General features: G+C 40.4%; 1 protein-coding gene across 16 annotated transcripts in view; it reads left to right on the top strand.

Moving 5' to 3' along the window:
* HDX (highly divergent homeobox) overlaps positions 1 to 12,851 on the top strand; it is a 51,631-nt gene extending 38,780 nt beyond the window's left edge. For all 16 annotated transcript variants that reach the window (XM_070759760.1, XM_070759767.1, XM_070759764.1 and 13 more), the window contains 5 exons: positions 1,169 to 1,376; positions 8,466 to 8,545; positions 8,785 to 8,868; positions 9,332 to 9,454; positions 11,288 to 12,851. In XM_070759760.1, the coding sequence (XP_070615861.1) occupies positions 1,169 to 1,376; positions 8,466 to 8,545; positions 8,785 to 8,868; positions 9,332 to 9,454; positions 11,288 to 11,413 (621 nt within the window). In that variant the 3' untranslated portion in view covers positions 11,414 to 12,851. The remainder of the gene's footprint in view (positions 1 to 1,168; positions 1,377 to 8,465; positions 8,546 to 8,784; positions 8,869 to 9,331; positions 9,455 to 11,287) is intronic.
* The last annotated feature ends 4,616 nt before the right edge of the window (positions 12,852 to 17,467 follow it).

Genomic DNA, 17,467 nt, shown 5'->3' on the forward strand with positions numbered 1-17,467 from the left:
GCAAGTCCTTCCTCCGCTTCCGCCCAGGTGGGTGGGCACAGGATGTCCTTGAACCATTTGAAAAAATGCTTTGTGGCTTCATCTGCTCCCTCATGAAAATCACCCCTCCCAAGTTCCCATAAACATCAGGCCTTCTATAGATAGTGTGGCAAGCTGTTAATTTATCACCAACGTCTGCACCAGCTTGACAAACATTTCACTTCTCAGGATTGATACTCCTTGCAGACGTTCTTCCATTCTCCACCATCCAGTCAGAGCTGAAGAAGCTTCTTGGATGAGAAGTGAAAAGTCTTCAGAGAAAAACCAGAAAATCTAGTTGCCTCTAAAAAAAAAAAGCACTTTTGTGACAACCATGACCTAGATCAGTGTTTCCCAACCTTGGCAACTTGAAGATATTTGGACTTCAACTCCCAGAATTCCCCAGCCAGCGAATGCTGGCTGGGGAATTCTGGGAGTTGAAGTCCAGATATCTTCAAATTGCCAAGGTTGGGAAACACTGACCTAGATAACTAAGAATCTCCATAGACATGTAGCACTGATGATGTTACTTCAATAGGATAATTAAACATCTGCAAGAAACCAAGCAAACTTGAAGAGTACCAAGGACCTCACATGTCCTATATCTTTCTGTTTCCCCTTCTCTATATTGCCTCAAGACCAGTTTTTGGAATAAATAATCATGCACATCATCTTACCTGTGCTTTTAAGTCTTTCAATTTAGTAATCAGATACAATTAGGGCAGCTCTCGCCATCTGATTCTTTCTAAATGCATTTTCTCTGTATTTCTTCTCCTTTTCTTAGCCAAATCTGGTAATTGCCATTAAGATGCCTCTAATTCTAAAACCTCAGTACGGTACGTTTTAGACGTTCGTTCATTGATAAATCAATACGTAAACAGCTTTTCATCCAAAGCTAATTGGATTTGAGGTGATAAAATTAGAAGAGAAGAAACGAGGACATATGTTGAAATGCCATTAAGTTCCTCTTGGATTCTAACTCTTGTGTGGAATTTGTAAATGTATCTCCAAAGAAACTCCAATAATTGCAAGTGTGTTCCTTCTGGAATGATTGTATTTGTAATTGTGGCTTCCCTAATATTTCAGTTTTGGGATCAGTGATAATGTCTTAATCCCCCCCCCCCTTCCCCTATCTGTTTCCTCACCCAAGACTTGGATCGGAAATAGGAGACGGAAGTATCGTTTGATGGGCATTGAAGTGCCTCCTCCGCGAGGCGGCCCTGCCGTTTTTTCAAATCAGTCTGATTCCAGTGATAAATCGGTACCCATTCCAGGCGATGACCCCCTGACTGATATGGGAGATGATAATGACAGGAATGATGAAGTGTCCATCTGCTTATCGGAAGGAAGCTCCCAAGGTGGGTCTACAACAACTTGGCTGTGGCCAGCTCAGCATGAAACAACTCGCCATGGCCAATTCGCCATAGGACAATTCACTGTGGGGCAAGTGTTACACTAAGAGTGAAGAAATGGTGGAATATAATTGTTAAAGACCCAGGGGAAGAGCCTTCTCTGTGGCGGCCCTGGCCCTCTGGAACCAACTCCCCCCAGAGATTAGAATTGCCCCCACCCTCCTTGCCTTTCGTAAGCTACTTAAAACCCACCTCTGCCGCCAGGCATGGGGGAATTGAGATATACTTTCCCCCTAGGCCTTTACAATTTTATGCATGGTATGTCTGTATGTATGTTTGGTTTTTATAATAATGGGTTTTTAATTGTTTTTAGTATTGGATTATTATTATATGCTGTCTTATTATTGCTGTTAGCTGCCCCGAGTTTCCGGAGAGGGGCGGCATACAAATCCAATAAGTAAGTAAGAAAGTGAGTGAGTGAGTGAGTGAGTGAGAGAGAGAGAGAGAGAGAAAGAAAGAAAGAAAGCCAAAGAAAGCCAAAGGAAGGACAAAATGAAATGTGAATGACAAAAACTAAAAGTAATATTTTAATTATTTTAAATAATTGAATGGTTTTCAGTGAGTTGCCCACACCTAATTGGCTTTGGCAAGTTGACCATGGTGAATTGTCCTGTTCATCCCAAGGCATTCCAAGCTGCCATTGGCCTTGTTCTGTAACCACACGGGGCCTTCAGGATTTACAATACAAGTCGTCCTTGACTCGTCCCCACAACTGGGAACCACAGTTTACATTGCTGAGCTAGGCAGTTGTTAAAACGAGTCATGCCTGATTTTATGACAATTTTTTTGCCATGGTTATTAAGCAGAGTGCTGCAGTTTTTAAGTGAAGCATGTTTCATTAGGGGACTCATGAATCCCAGTGACCGATTAGGTCCCACAGAGTTGGCCTTCTCTGGGTCCCGTCGACTAAACAATGCCGTTTGGCGGGTCCCAGGGGAAGAGCCTTCTCTGTGGCGGCCCCGACCCTCTGGAACCAGCTCCCCCTGGAGATTAGAACTGCCTATACAATTTATGTATGGTATGTTTGTATGTATGTCTGATTAATAATGGGTTTTTTAAAATAGTTTTAAACTATTAGATTTGTTATGAATTTATTTATTTATTTATTAGATTTATATGCCGCCCCTCTCCGCAGACTCGGGGCAGCTAACAACAGTAAAAAGACAATATGAACAAATCTAATATTAAAAGTAATGTAAAAAATCCCAATTTAAGAAACCAATCATACATACAGACATACCATGCATAAGTTTTATAAACCTAGGGGGAAGGGAATATCTCAATTCCCCCATGCCTGACGACAGAAGTGGGTTTTAAGGAGCTTACGAAAGGCAAGGAGGGTGGGGGCAACTCTGATATCTGGGGGGAGTTGGTTCCAGAGGGTCGGGGTCGCCACAAAGAAGGCTCTTCCCCTGGGTCCCACCAAACGACATTGTTTAGTCGACGGGACCCGGAGAAGCCCCACTCTGTGGGACCTAACTGGTCGCTGGGATTCATGCGGCAGAAGACGGTCCCGGAGATCTTCTGGTCCGATGCCATGAAGGGCTTTATAGGTCATAACCAACACTTTGAATTGTGACCGGAAACCAATTGGCAACCAATGCAGACTGTGGAGTGTTGGTGTGACATGGGCATATTTAGGAAGGCCCATGATAGCTCTCGCAGCTGCATTCTGCATGATCTGAAGTTTCCGAACACTTTTCAAAGGTAGCCCTATGCAGAGAGCGTTACAGTAGTCGAGCCTTGAGGTGATGAGGGCATGAGTGACTGTGAGCAGTGAGTCCCGATCCAAATATTGAATTGTTCTATTGCTGTTGTGAGCCGCCCCGAGTCTACGGAGAGTGGCGGCATACAAATCTAATAAATAAATATTGAAAGCCAGCTGGGAAGGTTGGAGATGGTGAACATGTGACCTCGGGTTGCTGCGGCTATCATAAATGCATGGTAGTCAGCAAACATCCAAATTGTGACTGTAGGGATGCTATCCCAAATGTGAGGACTGGTGGTAAATCTAATCAATCAATCACTAAACAAATGGTTGTAAATCAAGGACTACCTATATGGAATACTTAATTTATATTCCAGCCAGTCACCCAGTGACTTCCTGGATGTTTCTTCTATCTTATCCCTTCAGTTTTCCAACATTTCTTTCTAAATAATATGGGCCACTCAGTCCTTCCTGGAGATGCCAAAATTGAAACCTGGATCTTCACCTTGCTAATCATATTTATTGCTGCTGAGTGACTGCCTTTCCCCAACTAGAAATAAGCAACATTAGAACTGCAAATCAAGATGGAAAATATAAAGTGTGCCAGAAGCATATACATGTCAATTTGAAATCTGGTTTATTTGACATAACAGCTAGCAACCAAGACCCGGTGCACATATTTATAAAACACAAAGTGGTAGAGGAATCTTTAGTGAATTGATCTTGTAGTTATTTTTTTCAGCCTGGGATGGTTGCTTAGGCATTTGCCTGTGTGCTGCCCCACGCCACTCACACCTTAGTCTGGTTTATGGTGGGTTTTAATGGTCTTAGTAAGCACTGAGCAATTACAAGATTAGCACAAAGCAAAACACAATATAGATAAGAAGCCCGAAGCTAAAATACAATGTAGATAAAGCTCGAAGCTTATACACAACTCCCCCGTCTCAGGCAAAAGTAAAGTAAAGGAAATGACCCAGCAAAATAATGAGCTTTTATAGCTTCAATGAGGAAATGACGAAACAACCTTGAATATTAACTCTTCAAGTACAAGTTAACCCTTTAAGTGCACATTAACTCTTTAAGTACAAGTTTGGTACAGTTTACAATATGCAGTTTACAATGGCAATCCCTAACAATCATGTACCCTGTACTAACAGTCTTCCACCAGCAGTTCTCTTCCCACGGCCTTAGAACTGTCCCAACTGAAGCCAGCCACAAGCAAACCTAGATTAATTCCCCAGGCAATGGCCATTTAGTCCATAACACAACTACGAAGCTGCTCCAACAGTAAGCCCAATAAACAAACATAAAGCCCGCAGGCAAACTTAAAAGTACATCCATGTTAGCTCAGAGGTCATAGTTACATTAACTAAGTTGCATTAACAGAGGGATACAATCTAGGACTAAAGACATACTAATACCACTCTATAAAGCCCTAGTTAGACCACACCTAGAGTACTGCATCCGATTTTGGTCACCACACTACAAAAAAGACATTGAAATGCAGAAGAGAGCAACCAGGATGATAATGGGACTGGAAATTAAAACATATGAAGAGCGGTTGCAGGAACTGAGCTTGGCCAGTCTGGCGAAGAGAAGGACCAGGGGTGACGTGATAGCAGTGTTCCAATATTTGAGGGGCTGCCACAGAGAGGAGGGGGTCAAGCTATTTTCCAAGGCACCAGAAGGCCAGATAAGGAATAATGGATGGAAGCAGACCAAGGAGAGATTCAACCTGGAAATAAGGAGGAACTTTCTGACGGTAAGAGCGACCAACCAGTGGAACAGCTTGCCTGTGGAGGTTATGAGAGCTCCAACACTTGAGACTTTCAAAGGGAGACTAGATTGCCATTTGTCCGAAATGATGCTTGAGCCGGGGATTGGACTAGACAAGGTTCCTTCCAACTTTAATAATATTCTAATCAATCTACAGAAATTCAGAGCCTTAAGAAAACATGAACAAGCACACAACAACAACCCACAGACCTTGTTCCCAGCAATGCCCCCCTCTGCCTGCCGTGCTAAATAGTTCTTGGTGCAGCCCACCAAGCAACAGGTAGCTCCTCCCTCTCTTCCTCACTGGCCTGCAAGCTCTCTCCAGCCGAAGCCTATTCTGCTGACAGTTCAGGGTCAATAATTCCCAGTGTACCAGAAATGATCTCCTCTTCCCTCCAGCCAGCATCTGACGAAGCATTTGGAGTCGTCATCCAAAGGAGACATCACACCCTGAATTAAATATTGTGTTGTGATCTGAACTCTCCTGTTTAGCTGTTTATAACTAGCTATGTATTCTGCTTTATTCCTTTCAAGCTGACAATATAATAATGATGATGATGATGATAATAATAATAATAATAATTTATTAGCTTTGTATGCCGCCCCTCTCCGAAGACTCGGGGCGGCTCACAACAGTAATAAAAACAGTATAACAATGGAACAAATCTAATAATAAAAATTATATAAAAAACCCCAACTGTTAAAAACCATACAATACATACATACGAAACATAAAATATAAGAAAGCCTGGGGGAGATGTCTTAGTTCCCCCATGCCTGGCAATATAGGTGGGTCTTGAGTAACTTGCGAAAGACAAGGAGTGTGGGGGCTGTTAGTTGATTCCAGAGGGCCGGGGCCGTCACAGAGAAGGCTCTTCCCCTGGGGCCCACCGAACGAAAGAAATATGCTATTTCTTTCAAAGGCATTGGTGATCAAGAGAGAAACAGGCTTCCATGGGTCAACTTTAAGACAATGTTCCTCACATGTGGGATTGTGTCAAAATTTTTTTACTAATACACCCTAACCCTGGTTAAAAAGTCAGTCTGGGCCAGGATGTATGCCCAACATAATTTCGCTTATTTACCTTGTCTGAATATTTCATTGCTCATTTGGACAGTCCAAGTCTGAATAAAATTTTGCTTTTCAGGCTTATTCTAAAGGGATAATTCGTTTTCCAGGAGAAGAGTGGCACAAATTCATAGCTTGGCACCGATCCTTTAGTACGGTTGAAATGATCCTTTAGAGTTAGACCCCATTCTTAGCAACCCAACAAGTGACAGAGGCAGGCTGTTATGATCCTAGAAGTGTGTTTTAAAATGTACAAGCAGCCATAACTCCGTCGGTTAAAAATGAACAGGGCTTCACGTTTTACCGACTTCACAGTTCAGCTAATTGCTCCTGGTGCGTTTGACTGGAACAAATTGCCAAGGTTTTGCCTTGGGTACTTCAAAAATAGCCTGTTTCTAGGGCACAATAATGGGTAGATAGATAGATATGCCAAGCTTCATTTCATCACTTTGTTTAACCAATTTGGAGAAGGCAAGGGTAAAAAAAAAATTCTGAGAACTTGGGTGCTGTCAGAATTTCAGTTACAAAGACAACACAAAATTGGCTGGGAGTAACTCAAAAGCCAAGTAGATCCCTACAAATCTGTAAATCTTCTTTTCGCTTGAGGCAAAAGAACTCCTCCAACAAGAAGACTTGGGAAGTAGAACATGCTGCAGCTCTATCAAGAAACTATCTCAAAATCAATTGAGTCTCGCACTCTGGAGTCTACAATGGAACCATCAGAGAGGCACCAAGAAGATCACTCTGATCAATGCAGAGACATCTTCAGTCAACAGTGGTGCTGATTTACTTTCAGCCTATCAAGTGCTTAGAAGACGAGGGCTGGTCAGCACAAGCAAACAATGTCCAATGACTTAAAAAGCCAGCCACCAACATACCCTAATCAAAATCTAAAAGGCCACATAGAACAGGCACTATAAATGCTACATGCAAAATAGCTCACACTCTGCTAGACAAAAGTTCCCTGAAGATGTGCCCTAGCATGAGTACCAAAGCTTGGAATACAAAACTGATTACTGTATTTTTTTTTGTATAAGACACATCTTAGTTTGGGGGGAAGAAATTAGGGGGAGGAAATCTACCTACCAGGTATTCACCTGGCTAGTGTCTTTAGTCTGTTCAGCTTCAGCTTTTAGCCCCTGGTTAGGGATGAAAAAAATATTTGAAGAGAGAGTGGGAATGAAAACAAGCCTGCAAAGACTCAGGGCTGAAAAAAAAACTACTTTGGAAGGAGTAGCAAGCTGGGAAGCTCATTAGCACCTCTTTCGTTAGGGCTGGGGGGAAAAGCTTTGGAAAAGCTCCATTTGGAATATAAGACACACCCAAATTTTCAGCCTCTTTTGGGGAGGAAAAAAGTGTGTCTTACACTCTGAAAAATACAATACTTATTGGTTTTGACAGTAGAGCTCCACATCAGTAACAATGGAAGGATTAGAGATCTTCAGAATAATTCCTAGACACCCATTCACAGTTTCTATCCTTTTTTGATGAACACTGATGATCTGTTGGCCAGACTAGAAATATTAAGAGGAGATGATCTTTATTGTCACACTTTAAAAATAAAATACATACATACATAAATGTATGTATGTGTGTGTATATACACACACACACACACACACACACACACATATAGATGTATACGTTAATCACTGTCCATTTTGACTACATAACGGAAAGAAACATGAATGTTCACAAGGTTGATATAATATAAAATAAAATTGTGGCTGAATCTGGATGTCCTGCTTCATTTTGTGCTTAACTCTATACAGCAGGGATCCCCAAACCTTTTACACAGGGGGCCAGTTCACTGTCCCTCGGACTGTTGGAGGGCCGGACTATAAAAAAAAACCTATGAACAAATCCCTATGCACACTGCACATACCTTATTTCAAAGTAAAAAACAAAATGGGAATGTACTATTTAGAGGGAGGGAAGAAGTCTGAAATTCATATATGTTTATGTTTTGTTTTTTATTTTCTTTTGTTAACATCTGATTGTAGGTTTTCTTGGCTTATAAAAATGTATAAAGAAAGAAGGAATAACTTTGGCATAATGGTTAATAAGTTAGAAATATAATTGGTGTACTTTTTGAAGGAACATTAAGGAGAGAATTTAATTAAAAGAAAATGAATGTAACTGGATGATAAAATTAGAAAAACAAACTTTTGCAACTTTTTTGATGATTGATGTTAGTTACTAACAAAATACCGCATTTTATTCATAGAAAATTAGGTGGAACACTGTGTTGTATCACTCATCCATGGGCTGGATAAATGGCCTCAGCGGGCGGCATGCGGCCCATGGGCTGTAGTTTGGGGACCGCTACTATACAGTATATAGATAAATTTGATTTTACTTAGGTGACCTTTTCATATCTCTCTGTGAAATGGACACACACTTTTTCTTTCTTTCTGGAGATTTTCTAACAATCTTTAGATCAACACTTTGCTTAGAACTACATCATTTTTTGTTTCTGCAGAAGAACACAATGAGGTTCTTCCAAATGAAGGCATTGGCCACAAAGAAGAGGACCACGCTACCGTTTCTTCAGATAATGTGGTGAGAATGCTTCCTGAAACCAACTTAACTAAATTCAAACCACAACGCTTGATGGACCAATCTCTAAAGGGTTGGATGCTGTGCTGTGGAATTGGGGAGAGTTGAGGGGAGGGGGGAAAAAAATCAAAATTCAGAATATCCAATCTTGGAAAGCTTTTGTGGAGGATGAAATCCTGACCATGTCAAAATGTTTGCTTTCAAAAATGAAATACACTGGTTTTTTTGTTTGTTTCTTTAAGAAAATAGAAATAATAGATGATGAAGAAAGCGATATGATAAGTAATTCTGAAGTGGATCAAATGAGCTCTCTTCTGGACTACAAAGTAAGTGCCCGGCATTTTCGTTGAAACAGAAAAAAATATATTCTCCTTTAAATCAGAGGTGGGGAACCATGACCCCTTTATGACTTGCAATCTTTAACTCCCAGAATTCCTCAGCCACCTTCTGGTCATAGTAGAATGCTCAGGGCTGCAAAGTCTTGAATACAAATTAGGGACTCCAGGCAGATGGTGCTGAAGCAAACATTTTTAAAAGTAGGATGAATGATTTTATTTTATTTTATAGGCAGAATGTTGCAGTTTCACCAGCTTGTAGATTACAGGCTATAATGTTTGCTTTTGATGCCATATAAGCAATAACAGTTGGGGATATGATAAGGCTGGCTTTTTGTCATATTTGTATCACCTATTTGCAAATTTTGCTCCTCTTTAAAAAGCCAAAAAGGGGATGGGGAAGAACCACTATTTGAGAAGAACAAATTATATGGAACATTTTTCCTCCCTCCAGAACGAGGAAGTAAGGTTCATAGAGAGTGAACTAGAGCATCAAAAACAGAAGTATTTTGAACTCCAGACTTTCACGAGAAGTTTGATACTTGCTGTCAAAACAGATGATAAAGATCAGCAGCAGGTAAGACTAAAGAAGGAGGAAGCAACCTTTCACCATCTTTTGCCTCTGCTATGAAGATACAAGCGAGTTCTCCCAGTTAGAACAATTCTCTGCCACTAATGCTATACATGTAAATATGTACACAGTAAGAATGTTGCCTCTGAATATTTCTTTAGGATAGAGCTTTTAAAATGTGGATAACAGAGATTGGGATGGGTTTATTTTATCTGTTAAATATTTATGCCATCCATCTCCCCTACAAGGTGATTTTACAATTCATAAAAAAAAGCCCAAATTGGTGAAACTATTGAAAGATTAAAATGACAAACATTAAAACGTTGTTAAAATGTTAAAACACATGATGTGTGAAATAAAAGGAATGAAATGAATTTCACTGAATGAAGAACTTCAGAAATGCAACTCTGTATCTAGCATCAACAGAATCATCCTATCGTTCTGTCACTCCCCATTTTGTTTTCCTGGTCCTTTCTCTGCGTGGGGACACACATTAGACCTAGTTTTTTTGCCTAGTTTGGATCTTGGAGCAGTTGAGACATGAACAGGTAATGCCGAGATTGAAAATAGAACAAAATAACAGAAATGGGGAGAACCAAGAGGTATAACAAGCAGTAAGAGGGAGATTGTGATCCCGCTGTCTAGAGTGCAGGTGAGACAACATTTGGAATACTGTGTTCAGTTCTCGAGACCTCACCTACAAAAAGATATGGATAAAATTGAATGGATTCAAAGATGGGCTACAAAAATGGTGGAAGGTCTTAAGCATAAAACTGATCAGAAAAGACTTAATGAACTCAATCTGTATAGTCTGGAGGACAGAAGGGAAAGGGGGGACATGATAGAAACATTTAAATATGTTAAAGGGTTAAATAAGGTTCAGGAAGGAAGTGTTTTTAATAGGACACAAGAACAAGGGGGCACAATCTGAGATTAGTTGTGGGAAAGAAGCAATGTGAGAAAATATTATTCTACTGAAAGAGTAGTAGATGCTTGGAACAAACCTGGAACAAACATGCCTGGGATAAACATATATCCATCCTAAGATAAAATCCAGAAAATAATATAAGGGCAGACTAGATGGACCACGAGGTCTTTTTCTGCCATCAATCTTCTATGTTTCTAACCTTAGATACCTTCTAGTCAAGCTCAAATAGGAGACACTATACTAGTGATGGCTAACCTTTTCCGGACCATGTGCCCAAAGCACGTGCATGCGATGTACACATCCAAACCCCTAAATGCAATGCATGCATGGCCCCCACATCTTGTGCATGGCCCCCTGCAGGTGCACCCCGTGGGCATACCATGTATACACCCTGCATGTGTCCTATCCATGCGTGTGTTGTCCCCCAAATGCATCCATGCATGCACCCCTGAATGTGCTGTGCATGTGCATCTCTGCATACACGCTATACATGCGTTTCCCCCCACATGCGCGACAGAGACCCAAAGACCAGATGACTCCCTAACAAAATGATACATCATGCTGAAAGTTATATGGAACATTTTTCCTCCCTCCAGAACAAGGAAGTAAGGTTCATTGAGAGTGAACTAAAGCACACATGCCAGGGCTGAACTGGGGCGACAGCTCATATGCCCACAGAGAGGGATCTGCGTGCCTCGTGTGGCATGCGTGCCATAGGTTCACCATCACAGCCCTATACCATTCCAGACAAGTGGCAGTTCAGTCTCCTCTTCAAAGCCTCCAGTGATTGGCCATCCACAATTTCTGGAGGCAGGCTGTTCAGCTGGTTAATTGTTGATGTGATAGGACCCTTCAAACTCACCAGAACAAAGAGCAACTTTTCATTGTTTTTCATTTTGTTTGTAACGCAGGCACTCCTAGACGATTTACCTCCAGAATTGGAAGAGATGGATTTCAATCATACATCTCCAGAACCTGACGATACCTCATTCAGCTTGTCATCTTCATCCGAAAAAAATGCCTTGGACAGTTTGTGATTTTTAATTTTTTTTTTTGGTTTTTTGACAAAGGAAAACCACACAGTATAGTTTGTCTAACGTGTATGTTTTGAACCGATTACATTGGGTTAACCAAAATCCTTAAATATGAAGGAAGATGTAGGGTGGGAAGGTCAGCGAGCCAATTGTATATTGAGGGCATTTTGATAGTTTCGGCAAAATTCAGAGGGTGTTTTTTTGTTGTTGTTGACATATGTGAAAGCTACTTGAAAGCTGCTTCCGGCAGCTCTCTCTTGATGATGGTACCTTTATAATTACATGAACTTAATAATAAACCCTTGACCTAACAAGGGGAGCGAGAATGGAAGAATAGTAGTGAATTCTGTGATAACTTCCTAATGTTAATCCGACAGTCCTACAGTGTGATATTTTGCCTTTTCTCGTTCTTTTCTCCTTCTCAGGTAGATGGACTGATCACTGGAAATTGTAGGTTTCAGGAGATGAGTGGGGATAATTTGGGCCTTCATTCATTCAAATGATGATCATTCTAACCAGGGATCAAACAAAGAAGTGTTGGTCTTTTTTTTTCTTTTCTGTATATAGCAGCAAATATCTTCTCTTCATTTTGGGATGATGAAATATTCTGGAATATTTTCATTACTGAAAAAAAGCAAATCTATTTATCTTAGCTCTAATAAATTATTTTGTGTATGTCAGCAGGTGGAAATTCCAAACAAGCAAGGAAAAACACTTGACTCTTTTAAGTGCACAATTAAGAAAATACAATTTCCAGCTGCACAGCCTCCCCCTTTAGTACACTGTAGAGGTTGGTAGTAGTAATCCTGTCAAGCTGCGGAGATCTAGTGTATATCCATGTCTGAAGATCTGCAAGATGCTTGCAGCTTACTTACAAGTGACTGGTCCACGCACCTCAAATTAAAACAAAGATGAAAATGCAGAAATTGTTATTCAAGAGAAAAAGAAGAAAGCTTCATAATTGGTGTGAGAAATGTTGATGAGAATTCCCTCAAAGGGGAAATATATTTCTGGACTTTTAATGTGGAGCAGTTACTTAGTCCATATACTTACTAAGATAACTGGTTTTTTTTAAACAAACAAACCAGCTAGCTAGGAAGCAAACACTAATTTATGGATTAGCTCCGAATAGGATTTAGCAAATGTACAACACAATTATGCAGCCAGGCTTAAAAATTATTTTGAACGATTTTGTTAGGCAGTTAGTAGGCCGTGTAGACCTAAACTCAGTGAGAAATATTATTGGAGTTCTCCATCTTTGCTGTGTGCATCAACATCCTCAGAATAACCTCTTAAAGAGTCCATGCATAATTTGACCATTGTCCTCTTTTTCAACTACTGCTGGAAACTGAAAATTAAAGTTTTTAATCTTAAACATATTTTTTTTAAATAAAGTTATGTATGTTGTGTCTTAAATAGGATAATGAAAATGTTACTTACCTATCTGTATGCTTTGTTCTTTGGGATAGTATTTAACTGATTGATTAGGTGCTTGTCAAATCCACATTGATTGATTGACTTCTTATGACCATGTAGGTGGGCTGAGACGTGTGGGGTGTGGCCTTGAAGGACTTCTCAGTGCTGCATTCACAAAAATGTTAGATGAGAAATGCCCCATTGTTGCCCCATAGCACAAACCTGGAAAGCTTACACTCAGTGGAAATGTTGGCAAGGAAACAGCTGTGTAAGAAAATTGTCCTCCCTCTTCTAAAGTCCCTTTGTATGATATACTTAAATTCCAGCTCATAGCTTCTTTACGCTGGCTGCTACCACCTCCCTGCCCTCTTCCTTCCTTTGTGTTTTATCTCTGCTCTCTAGCAGTACAGTGTTCCCTCGATTTTCACGGGTTCGAACTTCGCGAAAAGCCTATACCACGGTTTTTCAAAAATATTAATTAAAAAATACTTTGCAGTTTTTTCCTCTATACCATGGTTTTTCCTGCCCGATGACGTCATATGTCATCGCCAAACTTTCGTCCGCCTTTAATATATATATTTTTTAATAAACTTTAATAAATAAACATGGTGAGTAATAATCTAAATGGCTGCTAAGGGAATGAAAAATTGTAATTTAGGGGTTTAAAGTGTTAAGGGAAGGCTTGTGACACTGTTCATAGCCAAAAATAGTGTATTTACTTCCGCATCTCTACTTCGCGGAAATTAGACTTTCGCGGGCGGTCTTGGAACGCATCCCCCGCGAAAATCGAGGGAACACTAGTGGCATTCAGACGGTTCGGATCGGTTCGGGCGAGCCGCTAGTAGCAACCTATGGGTGGCCCATCCCACCCATCCCAGTGCTATGTCCTATTTAGCCACTTTTTTTCAAGCCACATGCATGCCTCTAACCTGTGCGCGTGAGCAAAGCACATGCGCACAAGGCCATGCGCATGACGCGTAAGGCACATGTGTGACCGAAGCAAGCGTGTGCTCACTGGGCAAACCGGTAGGGAGCTTTTTATGAATCCCACTTCTGCTTTCTAGTTGCTCTCTTTAAGAACGTAAAAGCACAGGAGAAGCAGGATTACAACTTCTTTTAGCCTGCAGAGGAAAGGGTTTTTGCAAGTTCACATCTTGCAGGGGAGAAATTTAAGAGGTTTCCTCCCCCCACTTCCGCTGAAAGTGAATGTACTCAACTATGAGCTATTATGTGTTTCCTCTTGAGTAAAGGTAAAAGGTGGTGGGGATTGGGCACCGTTCTGCATCAAAATCCGATGCCAAAGAAAGGCTGTATTCTTTTGGCCCACATAAATTATGCAAGTTGATCTGACATGGGATAATTATGGCTTCGGGGGTTTTTTCCCTCTTAATACTGCTCTTCTTTTGCTTTCGGGAAAGGGGTCAGGAGGACTCTGATATCCCCTTACCTCCAAACACTGGGAAGCTCAGGAAGCCGCTCCTCTCTCTCTCTTCTCAGTTTTCACAGCAAAAAGAAGTTTGTATAGCACAATTAGCAGCAATAAAATGACCTATGTGAGGTTCTCAAGAAGCTGTTCTATGCTCGTTGGTCGTCACGTTGTGCGCGACACGGCCTTTGTGACTTCGTCCATACGAACAGTCAGCACTACATACATTTTTTTTTAAAAAAAAATGAATGTAAAAAGTAGGAAGCAAGATAAGGCAATGCACGGTGAGGCCAATCTAATAGAGAAGGAAGGTTGTGATGGAGAGCCCAGGAAAGATCTGCAGATCTGAACTGCATGTTGGGTTTTTCTAGGGTCAGCACCTGTTGTTTCAAATGCCATTTCTGTTTGCATTTGCTTAGCCAACTGCACTGCAGCTGATGGTCATTGGAAGGAAAGGAGATGTGCTAAAGACCTCCGTGATTACTCCGGGCAGTGTTTCTCAAGATGTGTGGATTGCTATGATGGCTGGGGAATTCTGGGTGTTCATTTTGAAGCTTACCAAGGTTGACAAACATTGATCTAAGCCAAGTGTGTGTCCATCCTATGGTTCACAAGCCACATGGGCCCAGGACAGCTAGCAATGAAGCTCCATAAGACTATAAACTTTTAACGTCATTGTAAACTAGAGAACATCATCAGTATCACTGATGATTTGATGATTAACAGTGTTGGAAGGGACCTTGTAGGTCATCTAGTCCAACTCCCTGCTCAAGCAGGAGACCGTACACCATTTCTGACAAATGGCAGATGTTACCTTGTTTGGGTAATGAAACATCTGCCAGAAAACAAATCAAGCTCAGAGAGCACCTAGAACCTCTCTTGGTCAACTTTGAACATTATTATGTGATTCATATACATTAACTATATACTATATTTTAGACATAATATAGTTAATGTATATAAATAGAAACAGGGGCAAAATTCCTTGAACAAATATGGAGAGGTATGGGACTGAAAAGCAACAAGGACAAGTCAAAAATTTTAATAAAAAATATAACACAAAAACAAAAAGAAAATAATGGAGAAATTAAACATCCAAATAGTAAAAAAAGTGAAATACTTGGGTATTGACTTAAGTTCAAGAGGTGCTACTATAAAGGAAGATGATTATTATAAACAGAAATCAAATTGAAATAGTCTTGGACAAATAGAAAACTTTACAATTATCATTAATGGGAAGAATAGCATTAATTAAGATGAATATACAGTGGTACCTCTACTTACGAACTTAATTTGTTCCTTGACCAGGTTCTTAAGTAGAAAAGTTTGTAAGAAGAAGCAATTTTTCCCATAGGAATCAATGTAAAAACAAATAATGTGTGCAATTGGGGAAACCACAGGGAGGGGGGAGGCCCTGTTTCCTCCCAGGAGATTCCTAGAGAGGCCCCACAGAGGCTTCTCCCCACCTTTTCTGGCCCTGTTTCCTCCCAGGAGATTCCTAGAGAGACCCCACAGAAGCTTCTCCCCACCTTTTCCAGCTCTGTTTCCTCCCAGGAGATTCCTAGAGGCCCCATGGTGGCTTCTCCCTGCCTTTTCTGGTTACAGTTTCGGAGGCTTGGATTCTTAAGTGGAAAATCGTTCTTGAGAAGAGGCAAAAAAATCTTGAAAACCCTGTTCTTATCTAGAAAAGTTCGTAAGCAGAGGCGTTCTTAGGTAGAGGTACCATTTTATTACCAAGAACTTTATTTTGATTCCAAACAATACCAATAAAGCTTTAGAACTAGTACTGGGAGAATTTGAATAAAATAATGTGGCAAGGGAAAAAAGCAAAAATGAATATAAAAATGTCACAAGACTAGAACTAGAGGTGGGTCTAGATTGCCAAACTGGGAATTATACTATCAAGCTGCAGCATTAACATGGACAAAAGAATGGATTCTACTGAGAAACTATGTTCTATATTTAACTTGTGACCCAGGATAATTCCTCTTCACTCAATGCAGCCCAGGCAAACCAATAGGTTGGACACTCATAATTTTTGCACATCTTGTGTAGTCAAAGAGCAGCAATCCAGACATCATAAATGTTGGGTTTTAGTGGAAACGCAAGCTGAATAGAGTTCAGTTCAGAAACAACTGAAAAGCTATTTCATACAAAAAGGTTGGGAATTTTTGTTTTTGTATTTTATATTTAGCTACCTCGGATGTAGATGCCCATATTCCTAAGCTATAAATATGCCTCTCAGCTTTGCAACTATTCCAGAAATTCTAATGGAAGGCTTCTATGCTGTTTAGGCAAAAAAATAATAATTGTGAACTGGAAAACTTTTTTTTTAACCAGTAATTTGTGTAGCATTTTGGTTTGCATACCACTAGTTCCAACTTCAAGACACTTATTTTGATTTTTTTAAAGGCATGATGACTCTGGCTAGTAAATCTCTGACCTGATCAATGTGATTGATCTAAATGCAACTCTGCAGATGATATACAGTACCTGTTAAAAAAAATGGTTTGCAGTTCCTTCGTGGTTGCACATCCTTTGAGGCTGAATGTATGATCTGAGTCTACAGTGAAAAATACTTGTCTTTAAAATGGATTGTGTCTTGTCGCGCTGAGATGTCTGACTGATGCGAGACTTTGCTCGATGTTAAGGCTCATCAAACGATGAGAAGATGCGTTTTTATTTATTGTCTGAATTAAAATAATCCTTCCAGACCTCATGACGGTTTATAATAAAATCGCTGAATGTGTGTTTGAACTAGCTAGCCCATATATCCACTGGAACTGTAGCCTTTCCAGGTTGTCCTCGACTTAACAGCCGTTTGCTTAGTGAGTGTTCCAAGTTACAACGGTACTGATAAAAGTGACTTACGACAGATCCTTGCACTTACAACCGTTGTAGCAACCCCGGCCAGTAATAGATCGGATGAGTGATGGATGAATGGCTTTTTAATATTTTGGGGTCTTAAATTGTATCTTTGTTTTATCTTTGTACGCCGCCCTGAGCCCATTGGGAGAAGGGCAGCCTATAAATTCAAATAATAAGATAAATAAATAAGAATAAATTATCGTGTGATCAAAATTCGCACACTTGCCAACTAGTTCCTATTGTGGACGGTCCAAGTGTCTCGGAGGTTCACGCAATTCCCTTTCGTGACTTTCAGCCAAGCAAATTTCAATGGGGAACCCAGATTCGCTTAACCGTGTTACCAACTT

This window comes from Erythrolamprus reginae, chromosome 8, assembly GCF_031021105.1.
Source record: "Erythrolamprus reginae isolate rEryReg1 chromosome 8, rEryReg1.hap1, whole genome shotgun sequence".
NCBI classification, from domain to species: domain Eukaryota; kingdom Metazoa; phylum Chordata; class Lepidosauria; order Squamata; family Dipsadidae; genus Erythrolamprus; species Erythrolamprus reginae.